The 16890-nt window shown below is 42.2% G+C and overlaps 1 protein-coding gene across 3 annotated transcripts in view; it reads right to left on the reverse strand.

The window, feature by feature from the left end:
• The window catches only part of piezo1 (piezo type mechanosensitive ion channel component 1 (Er blood group)), a 146516-nt gene that overhangs the window by 2122 nt on the left and 127504 nt on the right, over positions 1-16890 (reverse strand). For 2 of the 3 annotated variants that reach the window (XM_075482342.1, XM_075482335.1), the window contains exons 39-53: positions 16430-16624; positions 15223-15466; positions 12897-13050; positions 12546-12693; positions 12188-12340; positions 11824-11885; positions 8764-8922; positions 8466-8613; positions 7734-7922; positions 7350-7442; positions 6351-6523; positions 4354-4476; positions 4193-4272; positions 1211-1400; positions 486-627 (exon numbers count right to left, since the gene is read on the reverse strand). In XM_075482342.1, coding sequence (XP_075338457.1) covers positions 486-627; positions 1211-1400; positions 4193-4272; positions 4354-4476; positions 6351-6523; positions 7350-7442; positions 7734-7922; positions 8466-8613; positions 8764-8922; positions 11824-11885; positions 12188-12340; positions 12546-12693; positions 12897-13050; positions 15223-15466; positions 16430-16624 — 2253 coding nt within the window. The remainder of the gene's footprint in view (positions 1-485; positions 628-1210; positions 1401-4192; positions 4273-4353; positions 4477-6350; positions 6524-7349; positions 7443-7733; positions 7923-8465; positions 8614-8763; positions 8923-11823; positions 11886-12187; positions 12341-12545; positions 12694-12896; positions 13051-15222; positions 15467-16429; positions 16625-16890) is intronic. The other variant, XM_075482351.1, reaches the window with a different exon arrangement.

The following is a 16890-nucleotide window of genomic DNA, read 5'->3' on the forward strand; positions in this document are numbered from 1 at the left end:
TCCATTACACCTTTTGAACAGCTTATACAATATCACAACATTCATTTCTGTCATTCATTCATTCATTTTTCTCCAACATCTTTCACTGTTCAGGACTGCTGTGGAAAGTCTTAAACCCATTCCACAGACTCAGTGATGTTCAGGTCTGTTCAGCCTGATCAATCCTGACATTTTCACCTTGGAACATGCCATCAGCAAAGAAAATATCTACTGCTCATTCAGTATATTCAGGTGGTCAGCTGACCTCACTTTATGGTCTCATAGCATTGTTGAATCTGGGCCAGACCAACTGAAACTACACCTATTATTTGGCTAATTAAATCCAGGGAGGGATTTATAATACTAATAATAATAATAATATAATAATGTTTCTAGGTTTAAGAATAACTTATTAAGTTAGAACATTTTATTTTACTCAAAACAGTTTGTGATATGTGTGCGTGAGACATAGTTCCAACAGTGAGTATTAACATGCACACGCTAACCAGGAAGATGTCCGTGCAGAGCTTCAGGATGCGGTCCACACAGGGAAGCTCCTCAAACATGATGGAGTGGGAAATCTCACTGAAGAAGCCACGCACAAACTTTCCAATGACCAACACCACCGACACATACAGACCCATGATACTGAAAAGAAAATTGAGAGAGGAGTATTTACCCTCAGGAACAGAAAATACATGAGTATCAGACAGAATCCTGATATTCTTATTGCAGGCGCTCTGAGCACCTCTGTTTATTGTTGGAATGAATGCCTTTCCCTTTTTTTCTCTTCTCTTTTTTCTTTGTAAATTGACACAGTACAGTATGAGCTGAAGTGAACCGTCTTATGATTGGATTGAATTCGACTGGATCTTATTGGAATTTGCTCTGGACTCGTTTCATCTTGGGTTGTCATCATAGCCATTTTCACAAATGAACACTGGAGGGCGGATCATTTGGTCAATCATTTTCACACCAGCACATCCCAGCAGGTGCACAACAGAACCCAATATAAATATAAATATATATATATAGCTGCTTTAATGACACAAGAACTATTCCCCTGCACTTCCCAGCTAACACTGCAACAATTAAAGTTCCCTTATTGCTTGGTATATTCCAGAGTTTGGCATGTGTGGATGGTTCATCATCTCTGAATGAAGACCATTTCTTTTTTTTATTCGGTGTATATCCACCCTCCCCTACATGTTTTGGATGGTGTGTTTCTTACCCATATCCAGCCAGGAAGCCCAGGCTGGGGGGGCTGACTTTGTCGTTGAATATGACCATGGGCAGCACGTCACACGAGGAGGGGACGCAGCCTGCAATGGCGATGTCCCACCACTCCTGGTTCCCAGTGCTGTTCATTGAGCGGTCACTCTTCAGGGACAGGGTTATATTCACGTAACCATCTTCATTACCTACAAGACCACCAGTGACATGGTAAATGGACTGTACTTGTATTGCGCTCTCCGAGCACTCAAAGCGCTTTAACACTACGTACCACATTCACCCATTCTCTCACACACAAACAGCACTTGGAATTGAAGCTGGGAGTAGAACCACCGACCTTCCAATTGGCAGGCAACTTCCTCCTGAGCTACGCCCCCCCACCAAGTGTTAAACACATAACAAACATAGACGCAGGTGTTCAAAATGAGACAAAAGGCTGAATTTTTACATAGTGGCTTACCATCAACTCAAGAGCATATAAAAAGGATTTTTGGATATTAACGCCTCAGACAAAGAAACACTGGTCAGTTTGTGATTTCTTAAGGAGAAGTTTCCTCAGAAAAGACTTCATTCTGTCTGAGAGCTTCAAATAAGAGTACAGTTTCTGAAACACACAGCAGATAATTACAGAAACTCAGCTGACAGGTTGAACCTTTATCCTGAAGGATCAGTGTGTTTTCTCTAAGTTTTCTAGATAAAAGGTTAGTAGCACTTTTCTTGTCAAGTTGACCACTATAATGCCCCTTTTCCACCGAACATTTTCATACCGGTACGACTCTACCCTGATTGGGAGATTTTCCACCGCGGGTTGAAGGTGGGACCCGTTACGATTTTTAGCACCGGCTAGCACCTGCTTCAGAGGTGGGTCTAGTCGGTACTAGTCGGTGCTAAAACCTCACGTGATCAGTGCTGTCCACTGATTGGTCAGGTGAAATTACGTCACACACGCGACGAAGCTCGGGGAGCTTTAAATATCACCCGCCATGTATGAAAACACACCTGCGAGAGCAACAGAGAATAAACAGAATTGCGAAGATGGAAGACCAGAGAAGGAAAGCCAACCCATGGACGATGAGCGAGGTGTAGACCTTTCTGTGTGTGGTGGCCGAGGACCGCATACAGAAGGAACTGGACGGAGCGATACGAAATGAGAAGGTGTTCCAGCCAAGCTGATGGCTAGCCATGGCTATCACCGGAATTCTCAGCAGTGCTGAGACAAGCTGAAGAAGCTGAAGAGCGATTACCGGGAGGTAAAGGACCACAACAGCAGGAGTGGGTCAAACCGAAAGACATGGAAGTGGTTCGACCAAATGGACGGCATTTACGTAGCCTGGGTGCCAGCGGAACTTAGCCCCGCCCATAAAAGTTTTGGTCGGGAAGTTGGGTCTGGCTCTGCTCAGTTGGGAAATCATTATGCCCGACCAAGAATCGGTCGACCCAATCAGATTGCCAGGGCGGGCTTTATACGATGATGGACAGATGATCAACAGGGACATTATCGACTACGTCACTAAAGAGCTGAACATGGCTGCCGCTGGAGAGCTAGGGTGTGTAGATTCTGCCATCGAGTCTGTTCTACAGGATCTCCACATTGCATTCATTTTGAAAGACGAACAGAGGAACGCTTTTATCGATAGAAAATATGTTTTTGCCGTCCTTCCTACAACTAGTGTGTGTTGCTTAATCTACGTCACATACTACGTTGCTCTGATTGGTTGTAGGTCTATCCAATTGAGCGAAGAGGCATTTTTTCTCCTGGTTCGGTTGAAACACGCCCCATACTCAAATCTCTATTGAGCGGTATCAGACTCACATTCTGACTAGAATCGTGAGTATGACGTAGTCAGGCTAGCATTTACGGGCACCGCCCGGCGAACCGGGGCAAGGAGAGTGGCGTGGATACGGCGACGTCTTTGTTGGAGGCGATGGAAAATGGTAAGTGTTGTTCTTATCCCCTTGGTGCAACGCTTATATCTTAACAAATGCATGTTTTATATCGTAACACACATGTTCAGTCTTTAACTTGTGTAAAAAGTTACACAGGTGTCTCATGTAAGTTGTTCTGAGTGAGCTAGCAAACAACGCTGTTTTGGAAGGCTAGCACAGTGTCTCACCTATGCGGTTACGTGTATGCGTTTCATATGTTCACACTTTTTATTTTTTTTCCCTCAAGACTCGGTTTGTGCAACCGATGAGTGTTCGGTTGCTGAGGTCAGCGAAGATCCTCCAATCCCGCAGGCTTCAGAACCAACACTGGCATCGCAATCTGCAGCTGAGGCAACAGCTGCTATCTGCATTCCACCGGCACCAACACTGGCGTCGACGCCTGTATAGACAACTCCTGCTGTTTACTTTTGTATGGTCTTTTTTAATAAAGAGCTTGGTTTAACTAAACAATATGGATTGTCAACTGCATTACACATTACACTCCATCGTTGTGTTTACTTTTGACTAACCGCGGCGTGACACTTTGTAGTCACCTGAAACCGACGTCACGTTAGTGGTGAACGGGCCGACTCCGCCCACTTCCAGGTCACGGTTTGGGTGGAAGAGGTCGTGGTACTGGTCCCGTGTCGTGTGGTGTAGTGTCGGGCTATATCGAACCGAGTAGAGTAGGGCTAGCTCGGCGGTGGAAAAGGGGCAATAGAGTCCCACAGAATGTCACTATTCTGCAGCCTGATTCTATTCCTCATTCTATTACTGACACCAAACAGGCATTTTCACCCAGTTGCACAAAGCTACTGATTGAACAAAAGCTTTTCTCAAGTATATTTTTTTTCATTTTGATGTTTATGAATGATAATGCCTCCTGACATTTGATTGTTTCCATTGATTCCTGATCTCGAGAACAAAGTTGACTCTCTGGGTGTTCTGCCTTCTCCTTCCATGGTTCTGTAGTCTGACCCAGAATATGACATAGTATTTATCTTAACACCCTGAAACATACAAAAAAAAACTTATTTATTATGTGAACTCTGACCTTTATAGAGTTGACTGACTGGTTTCGCCTCAGCTCCATTAGGGGCACGGATGTAGTTAGGGAACATATCAGGAACAAACCTAGGAAAGGGACGAGATAAAACCTGTTAAATACAACTTCACGGTTAAAACCGTATCCTCCCTCCGCTGGGTAAAACTTACACAGGCTCAGTGCGATTGCCAACCAGTAATGATGCCAGGTCTGCTCTGACTGGGTTTCCAGGTTCCAGATCGATAGAATGTTTGTCAAAGGTGTGTTCAACTGTCCCACCTTTCCCCAGGTCCCTGTCACATGAAATATTCAGAGAGACAATGACTTTTAGGAACACAAAGATGCAAAGATTTCTTGCATTTACCCAGTGTTATCATTGATATAAGAGATAAACTGCATTAGGGCTCCTGTCTACTTGGTACTACTTTCAGAGCACCAGTTATTCCCAATGAGGAGAGATCCTGTGCAGCTGCATTTGGGAACAGTTTGGGAAATGTTCCAAGCAGCATTTTCAGAGCACTCTTCTGTGCCTGCTTTGAGTGCTTGAAGTATAATATCTCTCAACTTTTCAAAAAAGCACTGGTGTCATCATGGTTGTTTCATTCTTTGATGAAACAGCAACACTCAGTGGACACGGGCCCTTACAGATGACAGCTATCCATAGAATGTGTTTTATACACTATCATAAGATTGTTCAAGTTACAGTATGTCTTTTAGATCTATATAAAAACAAAGGTTTGTTTTGAGGTGAGGGTTTGAGCTGTCATTTTATAATGTGGCCACTCAGGATAAATCAGACTTTCAGCCTGACAACATGACAAGGGGCGGAGCTACCAACCACCAAACACCTCCGTCAGATGTGTTCCTATAGAACCCAGAACAGACCCAGCTGAGGAGAAGGAGCTGAAATGGTTCCAGGAACTGAGGGCCGTGGTCCCGAGTTCCTGTATGTGCGAATGCGGGAGAAAACGGCCCCGTGGATTAAAAGGTAATAGGAACTGCCAAAGGTTCCTACAGTGGGAATGCAGCTAATGGCAGCTGTATCTGCCCCAACCCTGGTAGTGAGCCCAAGACAAGGGAGAACTTACAGGCCTGCACAAGACAAGTACAAAAACACATACAGCAACAAATATAGTAAGAATAAAAAGAAAAAGAGTATATACAGAATATATATATATGTATGGTAAAACAAATACATATATATAAAATAATAAAAAATAAAAATAAAAAAAAAACATAAAAAAACAAACATGTAGAACATCTTCCCTCACCCATACGATCACTCACTCATAACCCTTACCCCTTCCCTCCCAGGGATCCCACAGGTGATTTCAACATAAAACAAAAATTCATACTGCTACAATAGGGCACAGATCCTTTGTAGAAGCCTTGACCAGCAGGAGACATCTTGTGCCTTGGCATGACGAAGTCGTGCTGTAGACAACTCCATCTGAGCGATCTCCTCATAGTTCGATAGCCCTTCCCTCGCTGGCAGCATATTTGGCTATTTCCAGCAACAAGCAATCTTTTTTTTTTGCAGCTGTAAGTCCGGCTAACGAAAGTCGTTTTTCATTGACACTAAGCTTCAACGATGAAGTATCGTTGAGCAGAAACAAGTGCCGTGATTGAGGGACAGCTCTATGCAAAAGACAGGATGCTTGAAATATTTAACCAAAATCTGTCAACCTCCGGGCACTGCCAAATCATATGAATGTAGGTACCCATTTCATTTCTTGAACAAAAACCTCAGTACGGATCATCTCTAAACTTCATCTGTTACAGTCTTTGAGGGGTGAAATAAGATATATGGGTAAAATTGTAATGTATCATCTGGTGGTTTAAATCTCTAGATGACAGAGTTATATTAAGCCAAATGGAATGCCAGTCTAATTAATGTCCTTTCTCCACACAGTGGAAGGGATTTGTAAGAGGCCACTGTTATGTATTTGTAAAGGGCAGAGATAATACCACTGTTCTATTCTTGCACAGCAATTCGTGAAGGGGGTGGTTTTCTAGAAATGCACCCCATGGTAGGCCCTGAGCACAAAGCTCCACCTTGTCATAAGCTTAAGCATGCTAAGTTAGCGTTGGCAAAGAGAGGGCCGATTGGAAATAATTCAGCAAAATTTACAAAAATACAAATTTTTTAACACAGCAAAAGTCTTACCTCTGGAAATTCCAGGCGAGGCGGAGAGTGAGGTCAACTGGACTTCCAAGCAGTTCTTTAATGAGTTCCTGTCGGCTGGGGGGACTGATCCTCCAAACCGATCCTGAACTACCTTCAATCATGGCAGTCACAATATCTTCATAACTGTAGAGAGTGATGAACTGCATGGCAACCTGATCACAATTATACAAAAAACCCAGTAAGCAAAATCAAAAGAGATTTGAATGTTCAGTGTTTTGAATAAAAAGTTAACTTAAGATGGAGCGCTGACAGCTTTGTTTGTGTGGCTGGCTGATAAGCAGTGCTAACACATGTGCAACACATCCATCCATTTTCTGACATTTTTGCTGGGACCGGGTCGTGCCAGTAGCATTGGGAGTGGAGATCCCCAGGTCTTCCTCACCACTCACCTCTTCCATCTCTTCTGAGGGAACATCAATCAGTTTCCAGCCAGAACAAAGTTAGAATCTCTCCAGCAAGTTCTGGGCCCACCCCAAGACCTTCTCCTAGTGGGTTGTGTCAGAAAGACCTCCCCGGCACCAAGAAAGCATCCTGAGCAGATGCCTGAACCATCTATACTTCTGATGTGATAGAGCAGCAACTCTCTGTGGAGCTCTTTAACCAATCCCTAGGGGTGAGCCCAGACACGCTTCTTTTTCAGCCACACCAACAGCATGGGACCATAGATTTGATTTATTTTTTTATTTTTTTAATTGGCTCTGTTTAATTGGACTAATTTAAAATAAAATGAATGTGATTTGATTGTATTGCAATGAATTGGATCTAACTGGCTTGGATTGGACTGCATCTTTGAAGTGCCTTGAGATTACATTTGTTGTCATTTGACTATATAAATCAAACTGAATTGAACAGAATTTAATTAACTGTTTAAGTGGTTTTCTGAGGTTGCACAGACAAAAGGGTGAACCGGCCAACAGAAAGAAATACACATCATAACAGTTAATTGAGAACATTTAAATCAGGAAGATCACTACGCACAGCATTGTCTCCAAACTCTTTGGTCAGTTGGTCATATTCAGTCTTTGCAAAAGGCTGGATTGACTGCTGCTGCACACTCATGGTGAACAGGGGCTGGAACATACAGGGAAAAAAACACATGTAACTTATGTACATTTTGCATCAACATTCTAAAAATATATCTTTCCTTTTCATAATAACAATTATAACAATAATAACAATAACAATAAACCCTAACAAGCAACTACTTGCTAAGATACAGAAGTGTGTTGAGGATGGTGGCAGACTGAGCAGCGCGCTCCGTACTTCCAGTTCATAAGCTCTGTGTTTACAGTTGTAGGAGAGCTGCAAATACATGTTCATGTACAATAATAAATCTATAAATACTCAGATATCGCTGATTACCTCATATCCTCCCAGTTTGACAGTGACTGTGACATCAATGGGGTGGTTAACCACACCCACCACTGATCTGACCAATGAAATGAAGAGCAGGGGAAACCAGATGATGCAAATCAAGAAGAAGATGATAAGTCCACCCATGCCATATTTCACAATCTTCTTCTTCTTCTGTCCTTTAGGTTGGGGGTATTTCTGAAAAAAAGAGAGATGACTTCCTGTTATTGTGAGTATGCTGAAAAGATGTAATGTTTTCCAGTTTTATTGTTTTTCTGTTTCCCTTTATTATTGTGAGAATGCTGTTAAACATTCTCACAATAATAATAATTTCGGATACAGTTTGCAAAGCTGATAAAAATGACATCTTTTGAAAGTGATTTGTCTTGCGTCAACTACAACAATGCTGTTGTTGCCAACAAAGGAGGAAATAATGATATTCATCCATGGCAGGGGAGAAAATGCTTCCACTGGAAAGAATAGGACAAAAGTTCTATATTATAGTTTCGTTTGGATTCAATAAAATTATTGACAATTCCCTCAAGTTATTGGCATGTCATTATGTGATTACTGTTTGACATCTAATGAGCTGCTAAGAGAAGCTTATTTTTTTCCAAATATACTTTCCTGCTGTCATCTGAATCATTTGAAATGGTATTCTTTGTCTAACTTCTCACAGCAAAGACGAGATCACACAAAGCAACAACCTCACAAAAGTTGCTGTCCTCATACACTTCATACCTTCTCATTCTCCCGGCTGCATTTAATGATGAAGATGTTGGCATAAATGTCCTCAACGCACATCCAGTTTGACAGAGACAGAGTGGTGTCAGTCCAAACCCAGTCCATCACTGCTCGCAGCTCCACCAAGAACGGCACCAGACGAAACCTACACACACACACACACACACACAAAGTGAATCTGATCCTTGCATGAGATGGTATAGTCTATGTTCTGCCCAGAACAGAAATATATACAGACACAGACACCACTGAGGGAGACATAACTAGATTGCCAAAACTTGTTTTGTGTCCATACCCTTGGAAGAGAAACAGGTTGAGATGGTTGTATTTCTTGGTGAGGAAGTTGCCAAGGATACGAGTTGGGTATCCACAGCGGATCTGATAGGCTGACAGGCCGAAGTAAATACACTTCACAAAGTACCAGAGCTGCGCCACAAAGTTCTGATTGAACATCCTAAACAGACAAAGGAGAAACAAAGATGATAAATTTCCTTCAATCTGATTCACAATAGTCGATATAGTCATGTCAAAAAATATTTCTTAACTTGTTTCTTACATTTTCTCAGCAATTTGACTCTGGGTGAAGCGTATGTGAGATATACAGACAATTTACACATTTAGTTGAATTTTTGTAGTGATTTCCTTCATTCAAATAACTCAGCCATATAAAAACGTGAGTGCATTTGTCCCATCTACTGGAATGGTACGTTCCAGTTCAGGTGCCAAAGATCACAAGCTCCTTTGGGAGAAGGAGATAAGACTGGTCTTGTTCAAAACCCTGACACTCAGAATGTAATGTTAGTTCTAATCAGAGATAAATAAAGCTAAGTTTAAAACAGGTAAACCCATATTTATACTTAAACTCCCAAGTTGCACAATTAAAACTGATCTCGGTTTAGCACAAAGGAAATATATCATTTTAATTTTCATTTAATATCCAAGATTATACTGGAAATAGAAATACGTTGGTATAAGATGCTTCTTAATCATATCCATCCACCCATCCATCCATCCATCCACCCACCCACCCACCCATCCATCCATCCATCCATCCATCCATCCATCCATCCATCCATCCATCCATCCACTCAATTAATGAATAAAAAGTTAATTTGTCAGCTGCAAGGATCTATTAAAGCTATGGTAGGTAATCCTAGAGAGCTAGCAAGAGAGCTAGCAAGATTCGAAAGTGTCCCCTCCTGTAAGCTCCACCCCCCCCTCCCCATTCCGTCAGTGCTTCATCCAAAGCCGGTAGAACCGCGTGCGCACACGGAGCAGGGAGCCGACAGAGGGGGGCGTAGGCAGAAAGCAGAGGCATCTGATTGGTTTTTTGTAGGCGCTCCAATCCGAGATCAGCGCTGATCTCGGATTGGTCAGCTTTTTCTCAGTCCTGTAGCTGCCACAGAGGTCTGATTATTTTCGTCCCTTTTTCTAAATACATCTGGTATAGATTTCTCTCAGGATAGACGGACCATTTCACCCAGTATTACAAAATGTGTTTCTGAACAGGATGACCAACCATGTCTTTAAGCATAGAAGAATAAAATATGAGGCTGATTATGCCATGAAATACATGGCATAAGCTACTCAACATGATGGACAACACTGCACACCCTGCACTAAACATAGTGATCAAACAGCAAGTGTTTTCAGTAAGAGGCTTCTTCAGCTCCACTGCAACAAATAACAGTACAGAAGATCATTCCTGCCAACAGCAACAACTTAGCCTGGGCGAAAGCCGACTGTTGACTCTGTCAAACAGTCTGGGAAAACCCAAGAGGAATCCGTTTCCATGGAGGGCGGGACCTTACTCAGCAACTTAAATTCATTGGAGTAACGGAGTTCCCTTAACCAATCATAATGTTTAGAAATGACGTTGGTTATGCGCCGAGGTTCATGCTTACTCTCGCGAGGCTCTAGCTCGCGAATCACGCTTCCCACATCCGCTCTCATTATACCGGTACCATTTGATAAATCAAACTTTTCCCAAAGCCAGTTGGAAGGAGAGCTACGACATCCTTGCCACTAACAAAATTGACGAGGCATTCCTCTTGCTCTTGTTTTAATTTTGTAATGCTCTCCAGAGTTGAGACAACTTCATGGATAGCTTCTAGCGTTCTTCCGTCGCCATGTTTATTTCCGCTGCGGTTGAACTACAATTATATGGACTACAATGGACTCCGCGCATGAGTTCTGCGTCACCACTCGCAACTGTTTGCTGATTGGCAAAACACTGAGCAAACCGAGGTAGGGGGATTTGGCCAGACTATGTGCGGAGCCAAAATCTTTGGGCGGAAGTACGTAGGATGGCGTCGCCAGGCTAGCAACAACTCTACACAATGACTAATGTTGTTGATCTATATGAAGCGAAAATAATTTCTGTTTTTTTTCCTTTTCATTTCATGTTCGTTAAAAATTTTGTGTAACAACGTTTCAAATTCAAGCGCAATTTAACATGGTTTAAAACTTTGAAATCTCTGTTCAGACAGAGTGTAGTAATTCCCACAAACTAAAACAAAAATAATTGAGCCAGCCCAGTAGTTGGTGTTCTGTCTACATTAATAATGCCCAGTTGGCTCATTCTCCTTTAGCGAAAACTTCAGAACCAAAGCAGTAGTTGGTGCAATGGCGAAACTGAAAGACAAATGGGATTCATTTGTATGAACAGACACTAAAGTAGAGTTGGTGCTCAACGTGACATCACAGTACAAGCCAGTTAAATCCCAGGAAAATATCAAAGTACAGGAAATATGTTAGACACAGACAAAAGACACTTTCAGGTGAAGATCTGCTGACTAACACTGAAACATGGTGGTGCATTTGCTGCTTGTTTGTTTTTCTGCCTCTGGGCAGCTTGTAATCTTTGAACACGCTGCACAAAAGAAATTTTGCAGCTCATGAAAGTAAATAAGAAGCCATTGGCCTGGTCGACCAGAACTGGACATGTCATTAGATACTGATCCGAAGCACTAATAAATCACCAAAAAGTTCAAAAAGGCAATAAATATCAAAATGTCTGTATCAAGTTTAGTGTTGTAGCTTCAGAGGCCAAAGGGGAACTGACTTTTTCATCACATCAACCGATATTCTAATTGATTAAATCATATTGAATACTTATCAGGTACATCACACCACTGCTTTTTAAGGAGGACTGAATATGTTCCTTTTCCAAAAAAAAATCTTTCCTTTCCAGGGGATTTACATATCTTTATGTAACTGTAAAGCATTAGTGTAATGACATCTTTACATGAGTTTTTTCTAAACAGTCCAAATTGCACATATAAAATACACCACTGGTGATGAAATCATTGAACACAAATGCTACAACGAAAAACCCAATTTGATTTGACAGTACCTCTCAGTGACCGCAGGCAGGATGAAGAACATCCAGAAGTGAATCCCAAAAACAAGGATCACCTGGATAACAGGATGATAAACAGATAGATGTATGAAAAAGAATACAAAAGCAAGAATACAAAAGCGTTTAAGTTAATGAGTGCAGAAACTTCCTAGTTCCAGTAAAATTTCAACTCTTACATTTGCCCCAAGCTGGTAACTAATCAGAAAGAGTTTTAAATTAAAGGGGTGCAGAAACACGGGGCTAAAAAGAATCTATTGTACAGTACTTATGATGTCATGAATGAGGAAATCTGAAATCAGACAGAAATGTGTGTGAATGCAGTATATAAATATATCATTTCTATATATGTGACATGAACCTGAAAGAGGAGCTTTCCCAGGACAGCCTTGCGCAGATACAAAGCTCTGTCGATGATCATGGTGCTGAACTGGATGAGCAGCATCACGAGGAAGGCCTCAGGTACCTGGTCCTCTGACAGAGTGGAGGCTATATCAGCTGCTGCACTGTGTTTCTGAGGGAACAAAGAAGATAATCAGCTTCTGTTCCCAATGCAAAATACTTTTTATTATTAAATATAGTGACTCATTATTAAAGGTGCCGTGGCCAGTATGTCTAATGTTGTAAATTATTAAAGTTTTTGACATAATGTAGTAATCAAAGGCCTCACAAACGCAATTGCTAATTAATCACAAAATTACAACTTTCTGGCAACTTACCCCAAAAGCCCAGAAGCCGAAGATGATGATGACAAAGTCAATGACATCAGTCAGGAACATTAGGGCATAGAAATCATTGGCAACCCGATACTCATCTTGGATAATTTTCCGGAAGAAACCCTGAGCTGGCCTTTTCACACTGCGAATGCTGCAGAGGAAAACAGCAAAGCACTGATAAAGTAATGAGATTTCACTCATTCACTACAGCTCTTTAAGTTTTCCTGTGACTCCAACTAAATAAATTGTATAACCTTTCTTTATTTAACCACTAAAATGTAGAATATACTGTTCATCTATTCTATAGAGTGACAGTGGTAACTTGTGACATTTTAGTTTCTATATCCATCTCACCCAGATGTGAAGATGTGTTTTATCTTGTGTCCCACAGCCATTACTCTCAGTCTGGCTGCCTCTCTCCTCCTGCCTTTAAGCTTCTTCTTCACTGGTTCTTTACTGGATTCTGCAGTCTCAGTTGTGGTCTCCACTAGAAAAGTATGAGGCAAAACTAAAGGATTAAGAATTAAGAATTAACTCGGGAAGAGCAGCAAATCAAACAAATGCAAAGACCGGTCAGATTTCTCACTCAGGCTTCCAGCTGTAATTCAAACACTCACACTCACTCCTAAGGACAATTTACAGTCACCAGTTAACCTAACAGGCATGTTTTTGGATGGTGGGAGGAAGCCGCAGTACCCGGAGAGAACCCACGCATGAGTCCTCCGCCATGAGTCCCTGCCTCAGACGGAGGAGTTATCTCAGGGTCTTGTAGGTTGGAGTGAGAGCTGGCCAGACAGACTGGGACATAACCAGCTGTAATGAGGGAGCTGAGCCAGAAGACAAAACCTTCGATTTACTCATCCATCTTAGTACCAACCCTCACCTATGGTCACGATATCTGACAGAAAGAGTGAGGTTGCGGATACAAGCTGCTGAAATGGGTTTTCTTCAGAGGGATGCAGGGCTCAACCATCCGGGAGGAGCTTGGAGTAGAGCCGCTGTTCCTCTGCATGGAAAAGAGTAAGCTGAGGTGGTTTGGACATCTCGTTAGGATGCCCGGTTACGAACACCTTGGGATCCCCCAGGAGGAGCTGTAGAGGGTCGCAGGGGAGAGCAATGTCTGGGTTTCCCTCCTGGATCTGTTGCCTCCGTGACCCGACCTCCACTTAGCAGAAGAGGATGGATGGATGGATGGATGGATGGATGGATTTTACTGAAGACCACACAACTTTTCAGTCCCAATAATTTGAATTATTTTCCCATTGTGTGTGTGTGTGTGTGTGTGTGTGTGTGTGTGTGTGTGTGTGTATGTGTGTGGAAGTGCTCTGAATTTCACTGTTAAACATTGCAGTGATTTCTACAGTTGCTTTTCTTCAGATTCCACCAGATTTAAATGATCCCCTTTCACAATCATTCAAGATTTTCTTCTGGCAACATTTCTTTCTCAAAGATGACTGTTCACCACTGTCGTTCCAGAATTTTATTAAATTAAAGATTTAGGTCATTATTATTAGCTTTAACCCAGCTTTAGTAGTTTCATCGATCTCCTTAGTTGTATTATTCAACCGTTTGATCATTTATTTGGGTCCTTCACCTCTACACCTCATGACAGTAGACTCTGGCCAAACATCGATCCAGTGCCACTAAGGCCACTAAGGCCTTGTGTACACCAAGAGCAACCTACGCTATCTGAGCGCCGGAAATCATTATTTCTCTATGGAGGGTGAGCTAACTGAGCTACCAGAGCGGATTCCAGCGATTAAACTCAAGCTAACATTATGGTAGTGAGCTATGACGCGTTTCGGCGAAAACCAATGACAATCCACAGATTGTAGAGGTCCGACAATCCGCGGGGTTCGCGGAAACAGACGTGTAAACTTTGGTTCCTACATAGTTTCAGCGGGATTGCAACAACACTTTTTAACTGGTTAATTTTTAACTGGTTCTTTGGCCATTAGTTTAGGCCCTATCCAAACAATAGTCGTTTAATCCTGAGACTGTTGCAATTGCCGTGTCGAGTGCTTTACAATAGTGTAGTAACCCCACGCATGCCTTTCTCACTGCAATTAAGTTTTATTTCGGATTTATTTCGAATTTAGTTTATTTTCACAGCTGCCTCTGCTATTCCTGCTCTTCTCAGGTGTACCTAATGTAGTTTTACATCATTTGTAACGTGATGTATATCTTGTATAACAAATTGTAAATAACAACACGTTTATTCGTGTCCCTGCCCTCACTTTCCTCCTTTGTTCTTTTTCTGCTGCACAGCCGCGGGGCCTTTAAAAATTGAACATTCTAAATGTGACGTCACGAGCGAACAAAGCTACCAAAGCGAATTCTCAAGCGAAGCTTCTCCAGCTACCTCCGCTACCAGGCAGCGTAGGTCGCTCTTGGTGTACACGCAGCATCAGGCTTCCGATGACTGGAAGGGTCCTGTACCTGTCCTGGAGTCTTTAGGAGCTCTGCCAGTTGCTGTTCCTCTCATAGGGAAGTGTTTCTTTAATTTAATATTTTGCCTTGTTGTAATAGACATAATAACTAGCATCACTAATTTCAACCTGTAATTTTGTGTCACTGAAGATGAAAGGACAACACCAGGTCAATAGATGTGATTCACTGTAAGGGAATCCAGTGGTGATAAAGTCAGGAGTTACACTGTTTAAATAATGAAGTCACAAACCTTTGCTGCGGTGCTTTTTGGGTTGTTTGTTTTTTTTGCGAAATCGAATGCTGCTGTATTTCTTTGGGACTTGCACTGTCACTTGTTCACCATCTCTCTCCATGTTTTCCACTGGATCCATCTTGCTGTTCCCAGGCAGCATTTCCTTTCCACCTCTTGGCCCTGTGGACTCTGGTTCAGCAGCACATGGCGGTATGGTAGCAGTAACTGAGCTCGTACTTGCTTCAACAAAATCCAAATTGTCCTACATTGAGGACAGGAAAAAAATAAAACAAGAATAGAAGATTAAGATCAGATTAAATTTGATTTTATTGTCACGCATATACAGAAAATTTGTTCTCCGCTTTTAAGCCATCCAGGTTGGCACCTGTTGGCACACTCATGCACAGGGTCACACACTCAGAGACAGATGCCATACACTGGAGCTAGGGCTGGGCGATATCTCGATATTTTCATATATATCGATATATTTCTAAACGAGATATAACACGGGACAATATCGCTTGTATCGATATAGTTAATTTTGCGTTATGACAACCTCTCCCTGTGTCCCTACACACACAACTTGTATGCTCCGCCTCCCCCCCTCTGTGACCCCTTTGTTTTCATTTGTTTTTGCTCTTTTGTTATTTGTGCACAGAGATACCCTGTCTATTTAAGTATTTGAAATGTGCACAAAGAGATGCACTTAAGGTTCTGTTTACATTAATAAAGGTGCCTATGTGACATTTGACACGTGGCTTAAACTTATAATAGACTGTTTGTTTGTTTTTTAAAGGGTTTGCCTCTGGGGAAAAAAATATTCTAATATGTTATAATCCTTTGGGGTAAACCCCAATTACGTCACAGAAAAAATATCGATATATATCGAGTATCGCCATTCAGCTAAAAAATATCGAGATATGACTTTTAGTCCATATGGCCCAGCCCTAACTGGAGCGGTGGGCAGCCATTCACAGCACCCAGGGAGCATGGGGGGGTATGGTACCCTGCTCAAGGGCACCTCGGCTGTGACGAGGTGGACCGACACCCCTCCAGCTGTCAGTTCCACCAATCTCTTTTGGAGTGGCGAGAGTGGGAATCAAACCGCCAACCTTCCGGTTATTGGACGACCCACTCCAACTATGGCATCTTTAAAAATATGTGTCCCAATATCACACTGAGATCTCACAGCTTTGACCAAAGAAAGAATTATTTGCGCACCAACCTTTACAAGCTGATTCATGTCAGTGATGTCCAGGTTTTTCTGGGTGGACACAATGTCGGCTACGTGATCCTCTCCATTTACTTGTCTTTCCCCCATCCTCCTTCCATCTTCATCACCTTCCGTAGTGTTTTGCCCACTCTCTGATAAAGGGCTCTGCTCCTCCAGGGGGCCCTCGTGATCCCACAGACCATATCTCTGTGCACAGGGACACACACACAGAAATGTATAAGGCTTAAGTTATGTTGACTACACATCTTGGTTGCTTAAAAAAACTAACTAAATCAGAATTAGAATCACCTGTGAAATGGGAAATAAACTAATTCTGCAGTTCCATGGACTGGGGCCCGTTTAACTCCGCCCATGTTGCTACACAATGTCGCAACCCCAATAATGTTGGAACAGGCCATTTTGCAACATGGGCATTCTTTGGTTGAAAAAACAGTGATAAAGTAAACAACTAT

The sequence above is a fragment of the Odontesthes bonariensis genome, chromosome 2 (assembly GCF_027942865.1).
Source record: "Odontesthes bonariensis isolate fOdoBon6 chromosome 2, fOdoBon6.hap1, whole genome shotgun sequence".
In the NCBI taxonomy this organism is placed as follows: domain Eukaryota; kingdom Metazoa; phylum Chordata; class Actinopteri; order Atheriniformes; family Atherinopsidae; genus Odontesthes; species Odontesthes bonariensis.